Source organism: Girardinichthys multiradiatus, chromosome 23, assembly GCF_021462225.1.
Source record: "Girardinichthys multiradiatus isolate DD_20200921_A chromosome 23, DD_fGirMul_XY1, whole genome shotgun sequence".
Classification (NCBI taxonomy): Eukaryota; Metazoa; Chordata; class Actinopteri; order Cyprinodontiformes; family Goodeidae; genus Girardinichthys; species Girardinichthys multiradiatus.
Window position 1 is genome coordinate 1,209,680 of NC_061815.1, and position 16,346 is coordinate 1,226,025.

Sequence of the window (16,346 nt, forward strand, 5' to 3'; positions counted from 1 at the left end):
TTAACCCACATAACCCATTTCCCCTTGTGTGGACCAGGCAACATGTCCAGACATTGCTTGTGTTCTGGAACCGATCCAGACAAGATTAGATAGACATGCTTGCGTGCGCACACACACACACACACACTGGAAGGAGACTAGAGGACCTGCAGGGAGTTCACACTTTAAGGACCAAATTAAGACTTGTATCTGAGCGCTGTGTGAGGACAAAAGCATTAGACACAGTATTCCTCTTCATTATTTATTTAACATGTGTAATATTCACAACAGTGTGGCATGAAATATAATTTAATGTTAGGATGAGGTTACCATGACATGTTGCCAAATAAAGTAAAGGAAATTACTGAAGTTGAGACACAAACCTAGACTACATATATTCTTTGTGATTTTAAAACTAATCTGTGGGTTAACTTAAATGAATGCACAGCTGAAACATAATGGTCTTTCCTTTGCTGTTGTAGATCCAACCTCATTCCATCTGGCTTCCTCTACCAACAGAGTTACCTTTCTAGCCTTTCTGGCCTGCTGTGAGAACTGAAAAGACAAACACGTACTGGAAAGTTTCCTTTAATGTTGCCTGGTCAACGTGGCAGCTATGGAGACTGAGTGGTTCCTAAGCCCACGGCATTCGCATAAGCTGAAAGCAAACTGACCACCTGCCTGGTTTCCAGTGTGAGTCTGGCTTCAGTTAGCCAGTCCTCGATCACTCTCCTGGCCTCTCCTCGCAGCTGGTTCACCAGTTTAGCTGCCAACTCCAGATCCCCATGCTCTAGGCAATAGCTGGCATATGAAAGCAGCTTGAATGAATCTAAATCCTCACTGCGTAGCTGGGTGGGTGGGGCTTCCTGTTGGTTCTCAAAAAGCAATGCAGCTTGAAGGTAGGACAAAAAGTACTGGTACAAGGTGTTGTGGGATTCATCGATGAGAGCAACTCTACGAGCAAGCGATCGCAGGGAGTTGAAACGAGCACGAAGGGAAGCCTCACTGTGGACACCGCGCTTCAGCGATTCTTCGGGCAGTGCTGATGCCAGAGCCAAGGCAAAATCATTGTCAACGCAGCTGGCGCGCACAGCGTCAGCAGCGTCCTCCAGAGGCATGCTGGGAGATTCAGTGCCTGCAGTTTTTAAGGTGTAGTTGAGAGCTTCCACAGAGAGCCACAGCTGATGAGCTTTACGGGCCGCCTCCTCTGCTTCCATGTGGCCTGCAGTCAGAGCGCAGGGAGAAGGATGCACAAATCAACTTCACAAAAACAAGAAAACACAGAATATCAGGACTGTTTCAATTCCCTTCTCTGTCCTAAAAGCTGAAGGTGTCTTATATTATAGAGCACTACCTAAATTCTATTTGCAGGTTTGTTCAAGAAAATATCCTGATTTTACTGTTTGTGCTGGCTTCCTACACAAAGGCCAAAACATTCAACATTTCTTTCACATAACCAATCCAGTGACTTCCCTCTCTGAGAGTGAATCTGTTCAATACAGAACAGATATTGTTGAAGAAAGAAATATCTAAATTACAGCCAGGAAATGACAATCCGCCTAAATAAATCAGAATTGTAGCCCAGTTACAGCAAAGTTTGGGTTGAACATGAAGAACATTTTGGCCATGTTTAAAACAACAGTCTTGCTGTGGGAACAATGTAGCAGAAATCTTATCTGGTGTCCCAAAACTGGAAATATCCACAGAACATCTACATCTAATCTGGGTTAAAGCTATTCAACAGCAGAAACCGGACAAGATGTTTCCATTGTGACATTAGCATCACTACAATTAGTTCACAAGGTATCTGTAGTTAATTCAGCAGCAAAGCTCCAACTCTGTTAACAATGTCTGTGTTTGATCTCAGACCAGTAAATGTTTGTGAAATCTTGAAGACGTTTTCTTGTTGATCTAGTTTTTCATTCGTTAAATGGATAAAACGTTTTTATATTTTCCTTCTCTGTTGATTACGTGTAGTAACACCAAAGGGACCCTCATAGACACACACATCACCACCACCACATACAGTGGATCTGAAATGTTTACACACTCTTGCCAAATAAAAAGTGAGAATATCACAAATCATTTCAAAACCTTTTCTAGCTTTGATGCAACATCTACCTGTACGCCTCAACTGAAAAACACTCATCTGGTAGTTGGGAAAAAAGACAACATTTTAAAAAGGGGCAATAACTATGTTGTTAAGGTACACTAGATTAAAATAATCAAATTTTAGCATTCAGTCTCCTAGAGTTCAAACCTGCCAACAATTAGCGTTAATCCAGAAAACATGACAAAGTTCAGCCGGCATCTTTTTTGCTACCTACCGCCATGGCTTGCAGAGAGGTAAACAGGGGTCAAAATGATCCAAATGTACAAACCAGGGTCAGACTTAAGCAACTAGTACTCCATTAAAAGCTTCAAAACAAAGAAGAATGTGTTCTGGTGGACCTTTGGGCCACAATTCTAAAGAGTATGTTAGGAAAAAAAGTTGAAATGAATTGCCATGTACTCATTAGTTTACATAACAGACACCTGGCTTTCCAACAGGGATGTGTACACTTGTTTGTGAGATCCACTGTAGTTCCAATCCATACTGCTCAGTAGAATGGCATCTATTTATTCTGTTTGTTGGTATCTTACTGTCTATGGCCTCCTCCACTCCCTTCAGTCTTGCGTAGGCAGCATTCATATCCAGAGTGAAGTTATCGAGCTGTTCCTGAGTGAGCTGACGGTAGCGGGTCTCTTGTTCCAGTATCTTACTGCTCAGGACCTGAAAGGACACAACAGTTACTAAGTCCAAGCCAAATTGTTAGAGAAGTGAGTGACAGACATTTTGTTCAAATTACACGCAGCACTAATATTTTAAAATAAAATGCTGCAGTTGAATTGAGCTTTAAACATGACTAGTACAAACTGACTGACAAGCAGGAAACACAGGATCATGAAGCAATATTTTAAAACACTAAAACCTCTACGAACACAGTTCCCCTAGTTCATTCTTCATGCGTATTCCCAACACATATATTGTATATGTAGTCCTCCAGCAGCTTTTCTCAGAAAACTGAATAAGTTTATCTTATTCTTGCTTCTCTTGAAACTCTCAATGATCTTCTTGTTCAGATTGAAGATGGGATGCTAGTTAGCACCCTATGCCATAATGCAAGGAGTAAAGAGAAACAGGGCTAGTCTCGTGTTTTTCCCCCTGTGAATGCGAGACATAGCACCTCAGCCTTCCATACTGTGCTATGTCAGTATTCTTAAAAGTGCAGAAAAAACTAAATATGCAGAAGCATAAAACTCAATTAATGTTTAGTGCACAAGTAATCCTCTTGATTAAACCACCTAACTTCAATGATCTCAGATTCAGTTTTCTAATTAACTAGTTTGACTTGTGGAAGCCAAATTTGGTTACAAGTGAAGCCCAAACAGTCCTCAAACTAACCCAGTCTGGTTCAGAGGCCCACAGACATGTTAGAAAACTGATGTTGACTTCTCTTCGTCTTTTCTCAAATTTTTTTTTAACCGTAGATAGGATTCCTGGCCCTGAAATTTTATGTCCTCTCGGCCCCAAGCGGGGCGAAACAGTAGACTACTAGAAGTTTCTTCCTGCTGATGGGGGGTCATTCTGCTCTGCTTTCGCCTTTTTGATATTCCTGAATGAGGCTCTGCATTGAAGTAACGATTCAATGCGACCTAAAGGTTTCCTTCTCCACCAGCTTTTAAAATCTACAGCTTGAAAGCTTTGCCCATTTGTCCCCACAAAATAGTTCAGGTTTAGTCTGACTGGATACAAAGTCTGTACATTGTTTTCTCGGGTCTTGCCACCTATTTTCAACTAGATTTAGGTTAGGACTTTGACTGGACCATGGATAAGTTTAGATCTAAACCATCCATTGTATCTTTGCCTTTATGTCTAGGGTGGTTATCCTGCTGGAAGGTGAACATCCACATCAGTGTCGGGTTTTTTGCAGTTTCTAACAGGTTTTCTTCCAAGATTGTCCTGTATTCAACCCCACCTATCTTCCTCGTCTCTGCTGAGGTGGAGCACCCCCACGGAATGATGCTGCACGATGTTTTAGCAAACAAACGGTTACTTCAGGGTGTTGTGCAATGTTTGCCTCCACACAGAGCCTTTTGCATGTAGGCCAAAAAGTTAAATTGTGGCCTCAACTCACCAGAGCACATTTATCACATTTGCTATATATGGTAAGGCCTACGCCAGGGTATTGGAGAGGAGAGTCCGGCCGATAGTCAAACCTCGGCTTCAAGAGGAGCAGTGTGGTTTTCGTCCCGGCCGTGGAACACTGGACCAGCTCTATACTAGAGGCTGACATTTTTTCCAAGAGTCCCACAAGTCACGGGATTCCCACGGGAATCCCGCGGGACGGGAGACAGCATCAGTAAAGATCACGTGATTGGGACGGTACAGGATAAAAAATGAACGGGAGCAGACGGGAGCGAGAGCTAACCAATAGGAGGGAAAATAAACTACGATCAATTGTCCTAGGAAATGTAAAACTGAGACTTTGTTATAAACTTTAAGAAAAAAAAACTTGGATCGACACCACCATTGTGTAGTTTTTTTCCAAGAAGCCTATACTATAATGTGAGTCAAACAAACTACACGACCCACAAGCCAACAGTGCTTCTGCTCGATGTTTTCCACCTGCGTTCAGGATGGAGGAGCAAACGCAGGTGGAGAACTGGACGCGGTAAAATTGGATTTGCAACGTAAAGTCAGAAGTAAGGACTTATCTATTAAACTCATAGAGCTGACAGGAAAGTCGCAAATATTACCGAACGTCAGGAGAGTTGAATGCAGCGCTGTTAACACGCAGTCTGCTGCTTGTAAAACGTGTTTAGTTGTAATCAAGTTCACCAGTGATTAAGGGACACTTGTAAGGCAAATTCTGGATTAAATCAGCCCTGCATCTCTTCATTCATCAAACCAAAAGTACCATCATGTGTCAAGTCTCATCTGACCAACAAAATTGCTGCATGTGCTCTAAAGATTTAAGAGGTAAGGTACGGAAGCCCGTGAGGGGACATGGGGAAATGTATTACTTTTGCGTCCCAACGCAATACTTTTGCATTCGGCATTTTGGAGCAACAGCACAGATGATAAACTGCTCATAAAACAAACACTGATATGTCATTGATATGGTTTATTTGTCATATGCAGGTTAACACGCAGTAAACAATGCGATGAAATGCTTAGGATAAGAAGAACCGTTCAAATCACGATAAAAACAAAGACACTAATGGCGTACAAAAAAAAAAGTACACATCATGCAGCAGTAATAAGCAAACAAAGTGTCACAGATGTGGTTTTGTGCAGCATTATTGTCCAGAGTTCAGTAGTTTGTTTGGCAGCTTGTGGATAAAAACTGTCTTTTAGTCTGATTTGAAGATAATTTTATTTAAGGCTGATTTCAAAATAAAACTCAATAAATCTCAAAACGGGTGTAGTGTTTGTTTCATTTTTGCAGTTATCTGGTTTGGAAACTATCCCACAAAGTATTGCGAAATAACGCAAAGACTATTGCGTGGGAACACAAAAAAGAAAAAAATCCCCCCTTGTCCCCTCGCGGACTCCGTAGAAAGGCTTCATCAAGGGAAGATATTAAATAAATATGTTGTGAAATAGAAAAAATTGAATGTACCATTAAATGTACAATTTATTTAATACATCATTAAATATTAAGTGTACCACTAATTACGTCATGTCGTCTTTAAAATTATACTTAATTATTCAGTGGCACATTTAATTGCATAATAATCCATTTCATAATATAATGGTACATTTATTGTTTCTAATGATGTATTAAATAAATAAATGGTACCTTTAATTTAATGGCACATTTAATGTTACATTTCTTTCATGTTACATTTACTTCACTTATGGGACATTCACAACATTCATTTATTTAATGATGATTTTATTGTATTAAATTTGTCCAGTTTGACCCTCCATTCTTGATGCCTGTATAGGAGGTCATGTCAGAACTTGAATCAGATGTTCTGGAGCAGACACACATCTAAAACTTGCAGGGAAGGGGTCCCTGAGAACCAGGGCTGTGAACCATTGAGGTACAGTTTCTAAATTATGAAGGTAATGCCTTTTTGCACTTTTGTTCAACAAGTACATTTCTCTTACTAGGTGCATTTTTCTTTCTTTTCAGCAACTTGAAACATAAAAGTGATGTCATTGTTCAAAGGAAACAATCACTTAATAAATGAGTAAAATACAACTATGTACATTTTGTTTATTCAACTAAGATAGACATGGTCTGTTTCCTTGTTTGATATTTTATTATTTCTTCATTATTATTCTTTTTACTTTAACTGGCCTTTACTACAGCTAAAAACAGGGACCTAACTGGTCCTTCAAAGAAAGAAATTGCCAAAAGACTAAATGAAGAAAACAAAAATGGGAGTGGCACAGGAGTGGGAATCAATTTACCAGGAGTGGGACGGGACAGGATTTTTTTTTTTTATGCTGGCCTGGGATTGGGATGGGACAGGAGAGAAAATCCACTCCCGTGTCACCCTCTACTCTATACCCTCTACAGGGTACTCGAGGGTTCATGGAAATTTGCCCAACCGGTTCACATGTGTTTTGTGGACTTGGGGAAGGCATTCGACTGTGTGTCTCGTGATGCCCTGTAGGGGGTGCTCCAGGAGTATGGAATCGGGGGCCCTTTATTAGGGGCCATCCGGTCTCTGTACGAGCGGAGCAGGAGTTTGGTCCGCATTGCCGGCACTAAGTCGGACCTGTTCCCGGTGCATGTTGGACTCCGGCAGGGCTGCCCTTTGTCACCGGTCCTGTTCATAACTTTTACGGACAGGATTTCTAGGCGCAGCCAAGGGCTCCTGGGGGGTCTGGTTTGGGGACCAGTAGATTTCGTCTCTTCTTTTTGCAGATGACGTGGTCCTGCTGGCCCCCTCTAGCCAAGACCTGCAGCATGCACTGCGGTGGTTCGCAGCCGTGTGAAGCAGCTGGAATGAATATCAGCTCCTCCAAGTCCGAGGCCATGGTTCTTGACTGGAAAAGGGTGGCTTGTCCTCTTCAGGTTGGAGGGAGGTTCCTGCCTCAAGTGGGGGAGTTTAAGTATCTTGGGGTCTTGTTCATGAGTGAGGGAAGAATGGAGCGGGAGATCGACAGACGGATCGGTGCGGCTGCCGCAATAATGGGGGCCCTGTGCCGGTCCGTTGTGGTGAAGAGAGAGCTGAGCCTACCCTCACCTATGGCCATGAACTTTGGGTTATGACCGAAAGAACGAGATCCCGGATACAAGCGGCTGAAATGAGCTTCCTCCGTAGGGTGGCCGGGCACTCCCTTAGAGATAGGGTGAGGAGCTCGGCCATCCGGGAGGAGCTCGGAGTAGAGCCGCTACTCCTCCACATCGAGAGGAGCCAGTTGAGGTGGCTCCTGCATCTATACCGGATGCCTCCTGGACGCCTTCCTCAGGAGGTGTTCCAGGCACGTCCCACCGGGAGGAGGCCCAGGGGACGGCCCAGGACACGCTGGAGGGACTATGTCTCTCGGCTGGCCTGGGAACGCCTTGGGCTCCCCCTGGAGGAGCTGGAGGAGGTGTCTGGAGAGAGGGACGTCTGGGCGTCTCTGCTGAGTCTGCTGCCCCCGCGACCCGGTCCCGGATAAGCGGAAGACAATGAGTACGAGTACGCTATATCCCCTACATGGTTTGTGGCAAATGGGACTTCTTTCAATAAAGCTTTTCTTCTTGACACTCTTCCATAAAGGTCAGATTTGTGGAATGCACAACTTGCACTACGTGATGAGGCAACTGTGGCTAAGAGAGAAGAGTGGTTGAGTGGTTGTCTTGCAATCCGAGGGTTGCAGGATTGATGACACATGTCAATGTGTCAAGGCACTGAACCTCAAATTGCCTACTGATCGCCGTATCAGTGTATGAATGTGTGTGCATTAGTAAGTGCGTCTGGGTGAATGTGGCTGTAGTGTAAAGTGCTTTGAGTGGTCAGTATGACTGGAAAGGTGCTATATAAGTTCAGTCCAATTACCATTTTACAACTGATAGAAGTCAACAGATTCCCCTCCATGAGCCGTGGTACCTTGCAGATCCTGCAGAGTAACCATGGTAACCATCTCTTGGTTGCTTTTTTAATCAGTGCTCTCCTTACCCAGCCAGCCAGTTTAGCTGGACGGCTAGGTCCTTGTAGGTGGTTGTGTCACACTCTTTCCGTTTTTGGATGAGCAGCTCTCTGTGACATGTTGGAAGCTTGAGATATGGTTTTACAGCATAACACCACTTTAAACATAATGACAGCTCTTTCTCTAACCTGCTGGGCCACTTGATGATGCTGTTCACTAAAGTTTTCCTCAAAAACATCTGAGGTTAAAAACGTAATAGCTGCATTTATACCCAGATTCAATTATACAACGCTGGACTCTGTTTACCGTTAGGGAAATTTCAAAAGTAGTTGGTTGCAGTTGAGTTCAGGTATATGTTTAGGGAACTGAACCACTTTTGCAAGTGTTTTTGCGCAATTCTTTCATTAGGATTCATTAGGGTTCCAAGCGTGCAGAACTCGCCTGCTCCGGTGGAGCAGGGAATCCTATTGTTTTCTGTTCGTTTTACCATTATTATTATTCTTCTTCTCTGCTAAAGCTCATTCTGCAGCCCGTACTGCAAAACCTTTGTCCAGTTTGATTTGGTACGCGGATTACGTACCCATATTGCTACTCAAATACAAAAATTCAGACACCCCAATAACTAGGGAGCGTTATTAGAAAGAATCTACCATCTAGGGAGGAAACCGAAAAATTTTATCCAGCCATATTTTTTCTGTATTGGAAATTTATACGCAGAAAAATATCGTACACTAGCCGGCCATACGTTTTTATTGGCCATATTTCCTAAACCCTAACACATTTTAAATGTCCTTCTTAACCCAAATTACAAATATCTCAAAAAATCTTCCACATAGCTTTGGGATATAACCCTTAGATGATATATTAAATATGGCATTGATTGACTTAAGTGGGCAGGAACTGTTAGCAAAAGTTGGAAAATTTCTTCATCTGACTTCCAAAATTTTAACAAATGACCAAAAATCAGCCTTTTCTCCTAATAAGCTCAAATAGGCATGATATATTCCTTTGGATAATGCTGAACATTTCATACACTCTTTTTGACCTATCTCAAAGTCCCTCATTCTACTTTTTCAAAAGTTTGTGTTTTCAAGAAATCTGTATCTCTCACAATCGTTTGACAATCCTAATGAAATTGGCCACACTGTTTCAACCCACAATGTCTAGTAACCCTCGTCAATTTGGTATGAATCCGTGCTTTATTATTCATACAGCTTGACCATGAACTTTGCAACTATCGCACAATAAGGTTTACATTTGTTTCTGAAATTCTTTAAAAGAAGCTGCATGAAAAAAAGCAGTATCTGGTTTGGTAAAGTTGGACAGATACAGTGGTTGGACAATGAAACTGAAACACCTGGTTTTAGACCACAATAATTTATTAGTATGGTGTAGGGCCTCCTTTTGCGGCCAATACAGCATCAGTTCGTCTTGGGAATGACATATACAAGTCCTGCACAGTGGTCAGAGGGATTTTAAGGCATTCTTCTTGCAGGATAGTGTCCAGGTCACTACGTGATACTGGTGGAGGAAAACGTTTCCTGACTCGCTCCTCCAAAACACCCCAAGGTGGTTCAATAATATTTAGATCTGGTGACTGTGCAGGCCATGGGAGATGTTCAACTTCACTTTCATGTTCATCAAACCAATCTTTCACCAGTCTTGCTGTGTGTATTGGTGCAATGTCATCCTGATACACGGCAATGCCTTCAGGATACAATGTTTGAACCATTGGATGCACATGGTCCTCAAGAATGGTTCGGTAGTCCTTGGCAGTGACGCGCCCATCTAGCACAAGTATTGGGCCAAGGGAATGCCATGATATGGCAGCCCAAACCATCACTGATCCACCCCCATGCTTCACTCTGGGCATGCAACAGTCTGGGTGGTACGCTTCTTTGGGGCTTCTCCACACCGTAACTCTCCCGGATGTGGGGAAAACAGTAAAGGTGGACTCATCAGAGAACAATACATGTTTCACATAGTCCACAGCCCAAGATTTGCGCTCCTTGCACCATTGAAACTGACGTTTGGCATTGGCTTGAGTGACCAAAGGTTTGGCTATAGCAGCCCGGCCGTGTACAGGTCCTTCTCAAAATATTAGCATATTGTGATAAAGTTAATTATTTTCCATAATGTCATGATGAAAATTTAACATTCATATATTTTAGATTCATTGCACACTATTGGCAGGCCAATTGAGCACAGTGATACCATGGTCAGTAAACCATTTACCAGTGGTTTTGGCACTGTGAGCAGGTGCCAGGTCGTGCTGAAAAATGAAATCTTAATCTCCATAAAGCTTTTCAGCAGATGGAAGCATGAAGTGCTCCAAAATCTCCTGATAGCTAGCTGCATTGACCCTGCCCTTGATAAAACACAGTGGACCAACACCAGCAGCTGACACGGCACCCCAGACCATCACTGACTGTGGGTACTTGACACTGGACTTCTGGCATTTCCTTCTCCCCAGTCTTCCTCCAGACTCTGGCACCTTGATTTCCGAATGACATGCAGAATTTGCTTTCATCCGAAAAAAGTACTTTGGACCACTGAGCAACAGTCCAGTGCTGCTTCTCTGTAGCCCAGGTCAGGCGCTTCTGCTGCTGTTTCTGGTTCAAAAGTGGCTTGACCTGGGGAATGCGGCACCTGTAGCCCATTTCCTGCACACGCCTGTGCACGGTGGCTCTGGATGTTTCTACTCCAGACTCAGTCCACTGCTTCCGCAGGTCCCCCAAGGTCTGGAATCGGCCCTTCTCCACAATCTTCCTCAGGGTCCGGTCACCTCTTCTCGTTGTGCAGCGTTTTCTGCCACACTTTTTCCTTCCCACAGACTTCCCACTGAGGTGCCTTGATACAGCACTCTGGGAACAGCCTATTTGTTCAGACATTTCTTTCTGTGTCTTACTCTCTTGCTTGAGGGTGTCAATAGTGGCCTTCTGGACAGCAGTCAGGTCGGCAGTCTTACCCATGATTGGGGTTTTGAGTGATGAACCAGGCTGGGAGTTTTAAAGGCCTCAGGAATCTTTTGCAGGTGTTTAGAGTTAACTCGTTGATTCAGATGATTAGGTTCATAACTCATTTAGAGACCCTTTTAATGATATGCTAATTTTGTGAGATAGGAATTTTGGGTTTTCATGAGCTGTATGCCAAAATCATCCGTATTAAGACAATAAAAGCCCTGAAATATTTCAGTTAGTGTGCAATGAATCTAAAATATATGAATGTTAAATTTTCATCATAACATTATGGAAAATAATTAACTTTATCACAATATGCTAATATTTTGAGAAGGACCTGTATATTGACCCTGTGGATCGCCAGACGGACAGTTCTGGTGGAAACAGGAGAGTTGAGGTGCACATTTATTTCTGCCGTGATTTGGGCAGCCGTGGTTTTATGTTTTTTGGATACAATCCGGGTTAGCACCCGAACATCCCTTTCAGACAGCTTCCTCTTGCGTCCACAGTTAATCCTGTTGGATGTGGTTCGTCCTTCTTGGTGGTATGCTGACATTACCCTGGATACCGTGGCTCTTGATACATCACAAAGACTTGCTGTCTTGGTCACAGATGTGCCAGCAAGACGTGCACCAACAATTTGTCCTCTTTTGAACTCTGGTATGTCACCCATAATGTTGTGTGCATTTCAATATTTTGAGCAAAACTGTGCTCTTACCCTGCTAATTGAACCTTCACACTCTGCTCTTACTGGTGCAATGTTCAATCAATGAAGACTGGCTACGAGGCTGGTCCAATTTAGCCATGAAACCTCCCACACTAAAATGACAGGTGTTTCACTTTCATTGTCCAACCCCTGTATATGACAGACTTCTCTCATCTGCACAACTACTTGGACGACTCTGCAGTAGTAGGATGTATCAGAGATGGACAAGAAGTTGAGTACAGGGAGCTGGTGGACCACTTTGTGGGATGATGTGGAAACAATCATCTCAAACTTGAATAAAACAAAGGAGATGACTGAATTTTAAGAAATAGGAATAGAGCAAACGCTATTTCCATCATGGGAGAATAAGAGGAGGTTGTGGAGGAGTATGTATACCATTGGCGATTGCTCTAAGACTGCAAGGGAAGCTCAGCTTCCCCTAAAATGTCAAAAAATAAGTGATCAAATATATACTGTGTTGTGTTCATGTCATTGGCTAAATTTGCGCTACAACGCGCTCAACTTTTGTTCAGAATCAGCTTCTTATCACTGGTAACGACGCGGCTTTCCTCTCACTCATTCCCACAGCTTCACAGCTTTAAACAGTGAGTTCAATAGTGAAGCAAAAATGCTGGGCTTTGTCCCGCCCATCGGACGGTCAGCGTCTCTGGGGGTCTTTGGGGCAGTGGGCTGGCCTCGGCTGGCTCGGACGCTCAGCTTCTGCATGATGATTGGATGATCTGTCTGAGGCTGAATCCCTTTTTGATTGACAGCGAAATGAGCCAATCAGTGATCTTGAAATTGAGCTTCCCCTCCTTGAAAGACCAGCATCCGCCACTGATGTATACCTAGGGTGTTCATCTGGACAACAGACTCGAATGGAGATGCAACTGTGAAGCCATCTACAAGAAGGGACAGAGCAGACTTTACTTCTTCAAGAAGTAAAGTCCAGCAAGATGCTGCATATCTTCTATAAGTCTGTTGTGTAGAGTGTGACCTCTTCTGCCATAATCTGCTGGGGAAGCAGCATCAGAGCCAGGGTCTTAAAAAAGCTCAACAAGCTGATAAAGAAGGCTGCCTCTGTTCTGGGGACTCCTTTGGAACCTCTGGAGATCATTGTGGAAAGAAAGATTCTTCATAAAATGAAGAACATTATGGAGAACCCTGAGCATCCTCTTCCTCAGACTGTCCTACAACAACAGAGTGTCTTCAGTCAGAGACTTCTTCAGATCTGCTGTAAGACAGACTGGTACAGGAGATCCTTCCTGCCCACAGCCATCAGCATCTACAATGGCTCTTTGAAGAAACCTTCATAATATGAGCTACAACAACAATTAATTTCCCTTTGGGATTAATAAAGTATTTTGGAATTTGAATATTCACAGGTTCAAGCATCCTGTCTTTATGTGTCTGAAATAAAGCTGAGGTTGCTATGCAGGCCGCTCCTCTGCATAGCCGTGAAGTAGACAACCAAATATCAGTGTTTATACTAACAAGTGCAGCTAATGACTTTATTTTCACGAATAAACTGGTGTTTATTCAACCATCAGCCTTGTCAGAACAACCAGGAGTTTGTCTTGCTTATTGGTGAGTAAGATAATGAGAGCTAACTTTTGCCATACTTGAAACTTATCAGAAACCGTTCGCAGGAATGCCGTTAGCATTGCGACAAAAGCTTATATTGTAAATCCACAGCATAATGGTCTGTCAAAAATACAGTTTTTTTGTTTGTTTGCAGTATTTAAGTAAAAACTAGCAATGCTGTGGATCAAAATGAGAGTATTTCTAGTTATTTTTATAAGCTATAAGCTTTATGCTTGGGTTTAAAATAAAACTGTTGTTAAATAAAAACGAGTTTTTGGCAGACTATTCAAATGTCATTGTTAGTTCTACATTCCTTGAAAACTGCACAGCTTGGTGTAGACTTGTTCTGTTATGGTTTGTTCTGTCCAATACTAAGGTTAAATCTGAAATTGCCCACCAGTACCAGGCTGACAAGCATAGGGAAGGTAAATTCCTTTGTGTTTATGTTTTATGCTGATTCACATTGACGCAGTGTGCTAAAGAAAACAATGGTGAGTTGCTGGTGAGCAATTTGGGCATTTGCATGCTAGCATCATGTTAATGATGACCCCCTGCCACCATTGCCACGGTCGCCCCCCAGAAATAACAGGTAAATATTGTCAAAAGAGTCTAAGACAGAACAATTGCGATCATTTTGAATGTGAATCTAATTAAATTTTTCTGTGAACTAAAACCTATTCATTTAGGCTTAAATCCTGCATCAGTTTCTTGTTTAATTATTTAAAGGTGGTTTATATGTCAGGGGAGTGTATGTGACAGGAATAAACTTGATTTAAATGAAGTTCAGTTTCCTCAAGAAGTACAGTCAGCTGTATAATATCTGAATCTTCACAGGATCATGTAAAATATCTAGTTTACATAGAATTACAGACTGAACGAATATTACAGCGTTAAAGCTGATACACGCATACTCCCTAAGCACAGTAGTAATTTGGGTCATTACTTCTGTTTTTTCCTCGATGGTTGTACAGCATCACATGGAAAAATCTATGGGTATGAATATTTTTGCCACTATTAAACTAGTGTTTAAACAATAAAATGTAAACAGAAAATTGGGCTGACATACCCTTTAAACCTCTAAGAGCTTTGAATACACATTTTAAAAATGTTTCTTTAAAACAACCTAGCCAAAAATATTCATACCCCACGCATTTTTCCCACATGTAATGCTATATAACCACATAATTCAATACATTTTCTCTTTATTAACCAACACAACTTGCAGTGAAAAAAGTATTCATACTTATTAGATGTTTACCCACTTTAATGCTGTGAAATAAATGATTAAAAGACATTGTTTTCTGGTGTTAAACTAACAAAGACCCGAAAAGTGTGTCCTGTGTTTTTTAGCTTCCACATGACTGTTTTGACTTTTATATAGTGTTTGTAGTGCTGTTTTCTTTATCTATTGTATTTATTGTATTTGTACGTATTGTTTTTATTTACATAATTTGTATAGTTATGTTCATTTAAACTTTATTGTCAGTTTTACCTTTCTGTTGTTTGTAGTGAGACAAATCTTTTCATTTGTCCAGGGAAAATGAATGAAAAATAGACAATTGGCTAATTTCGGTACATTTACAGCAATGTTAATTAATGTACATTGTCCCTGTTAAATAATTAAATAAAGAATTAAATTAAATTTACTGAACTGTTGGGTTAATTACAGCTGCTAGTGTAAGTATGTCTCTTCCAGTTCTGAGCCTGAGCCTTGAGACTTCCTAAGCATCAGAAAAGGTCCACATGGGGAACGGCAGGCGACGCTGGCAGAATGCTGGCTAAGGGTGTACATGGGAAGAGGGCCAGGGAAGGACTTGCTAGTTTGGGCTCTGAACCAGTCAGTACTGCTTGCAGTTCTAGGTATTCTTCTTCTTGGTCTCTGCTAAAAGTTGTTGGGCGTAAGAACCAGAAAATGCAGGAGGAAAACTGACATAGCAACCTAGTAAGAAATTAAGAACGCTACTCAGATACTAAAATTCAGACCCCCTAATAACTAGGAGTTGCTATTACGTATGACATCTCACATTTGACCTTTGAACTCAGTGAATTTGAAAGATTTTGTTGGGGAAATTGAATTGTGCCACCTAGGTAAATAAAAATAATTCATATGTTTCACTACTAGATGGGGCTGGTAGAATGTAAAAGGCGTTTTGGTGATTCTCTTTGAAACTGCTGGTTGCAAAGACTAAATCTCTATTCCTGGATGTTCTTTGAGTCATTTTAAATCATGTGAGTTTAAAAAAAAAGATAAGGTTATGCTTAGGTTAGCAACAATGTTGCATAATATGCAAAACCTAATTTAGTTAACTCCTCCTTAGGGTCAAGGTTAATCAAAGTAAACCTGGGCCCGATAAGACTGCAGATAGCCAATAAAATGATACGGTACATATTTCAAAATTACAACACCGTGAAATTTTGTACACTGCTTAAGCAGAGAATGCCTATAATCCCCAATAAACACTGTTCAATTTGGACTGCCCACTTGTGTACAATTAATTTATAATATATATATGCTAATCAATAATGGCAATTATAAAATAATTTTGATGAAAAAAATTTAGGTGTGGTGACTAAAGAAACTCAGGCATATTCTTCATAATAATGTTCTTGGTGAATAATTTCAGATTTTTCTGACACTGGATTTTGAGAAGTTTTAAAATTTGGTCATTATTACTAATATAATTGCTTTAAAAATAATTGTTAATTAATATATCAATCATTGAAATTAGGGAAACGATAAACAATGTATATAATTCCATATTTAGATATGGTTATCTGAGAATATTAATTGGAATGTATGTACCTGACTTTTGTGAAGTGCCTTGAGACAACGTATTGTGAATTGGCGCTATATAAATACACTGAATTGAATTGAATATTAAGAGAATTTTATGAATTACCATATATTTTTTATGAATTTGGCCAAGTACTATGGAAATGACAGTTCGCAATTTTTGGTTGAAAAGACAATTAATTCAGG

General features: G+C 41.3%; 1 protein-coding gene across 2 annotated transcripts in view; it reads right to left on the minus strand.

Annotated features, from left to right (window-relative positions):
- Nucleotides 1–227: 227 nt before the first annotated feature.
- Nucleotides 228–16,346, minus strand: part of immt (inner membrane protein, mitochondrial (mitofilin)) — an 84,841-nt gene continuing 68,722 nt past the window's right edge. For both annotated transcript variants that reach the window (XM_047353875.1, XM_047353874.1), the window contains exons 13-14: nt 2,623–2,752; nt 228–1,201 (exon numbers count right to left, since the gene is read on the minus strand). In XM_047353875.1, the coding sequence (XP_047209831.1) occupies nt 594–1,201; nt 2,623–2,752 (738 nt within the window). In that variant the 3' untranslated portion in view covers nt 228–593. The remainder of the gene's footprint in view (nt 1,202–2,622; nt 2,753–16,346) is intronic.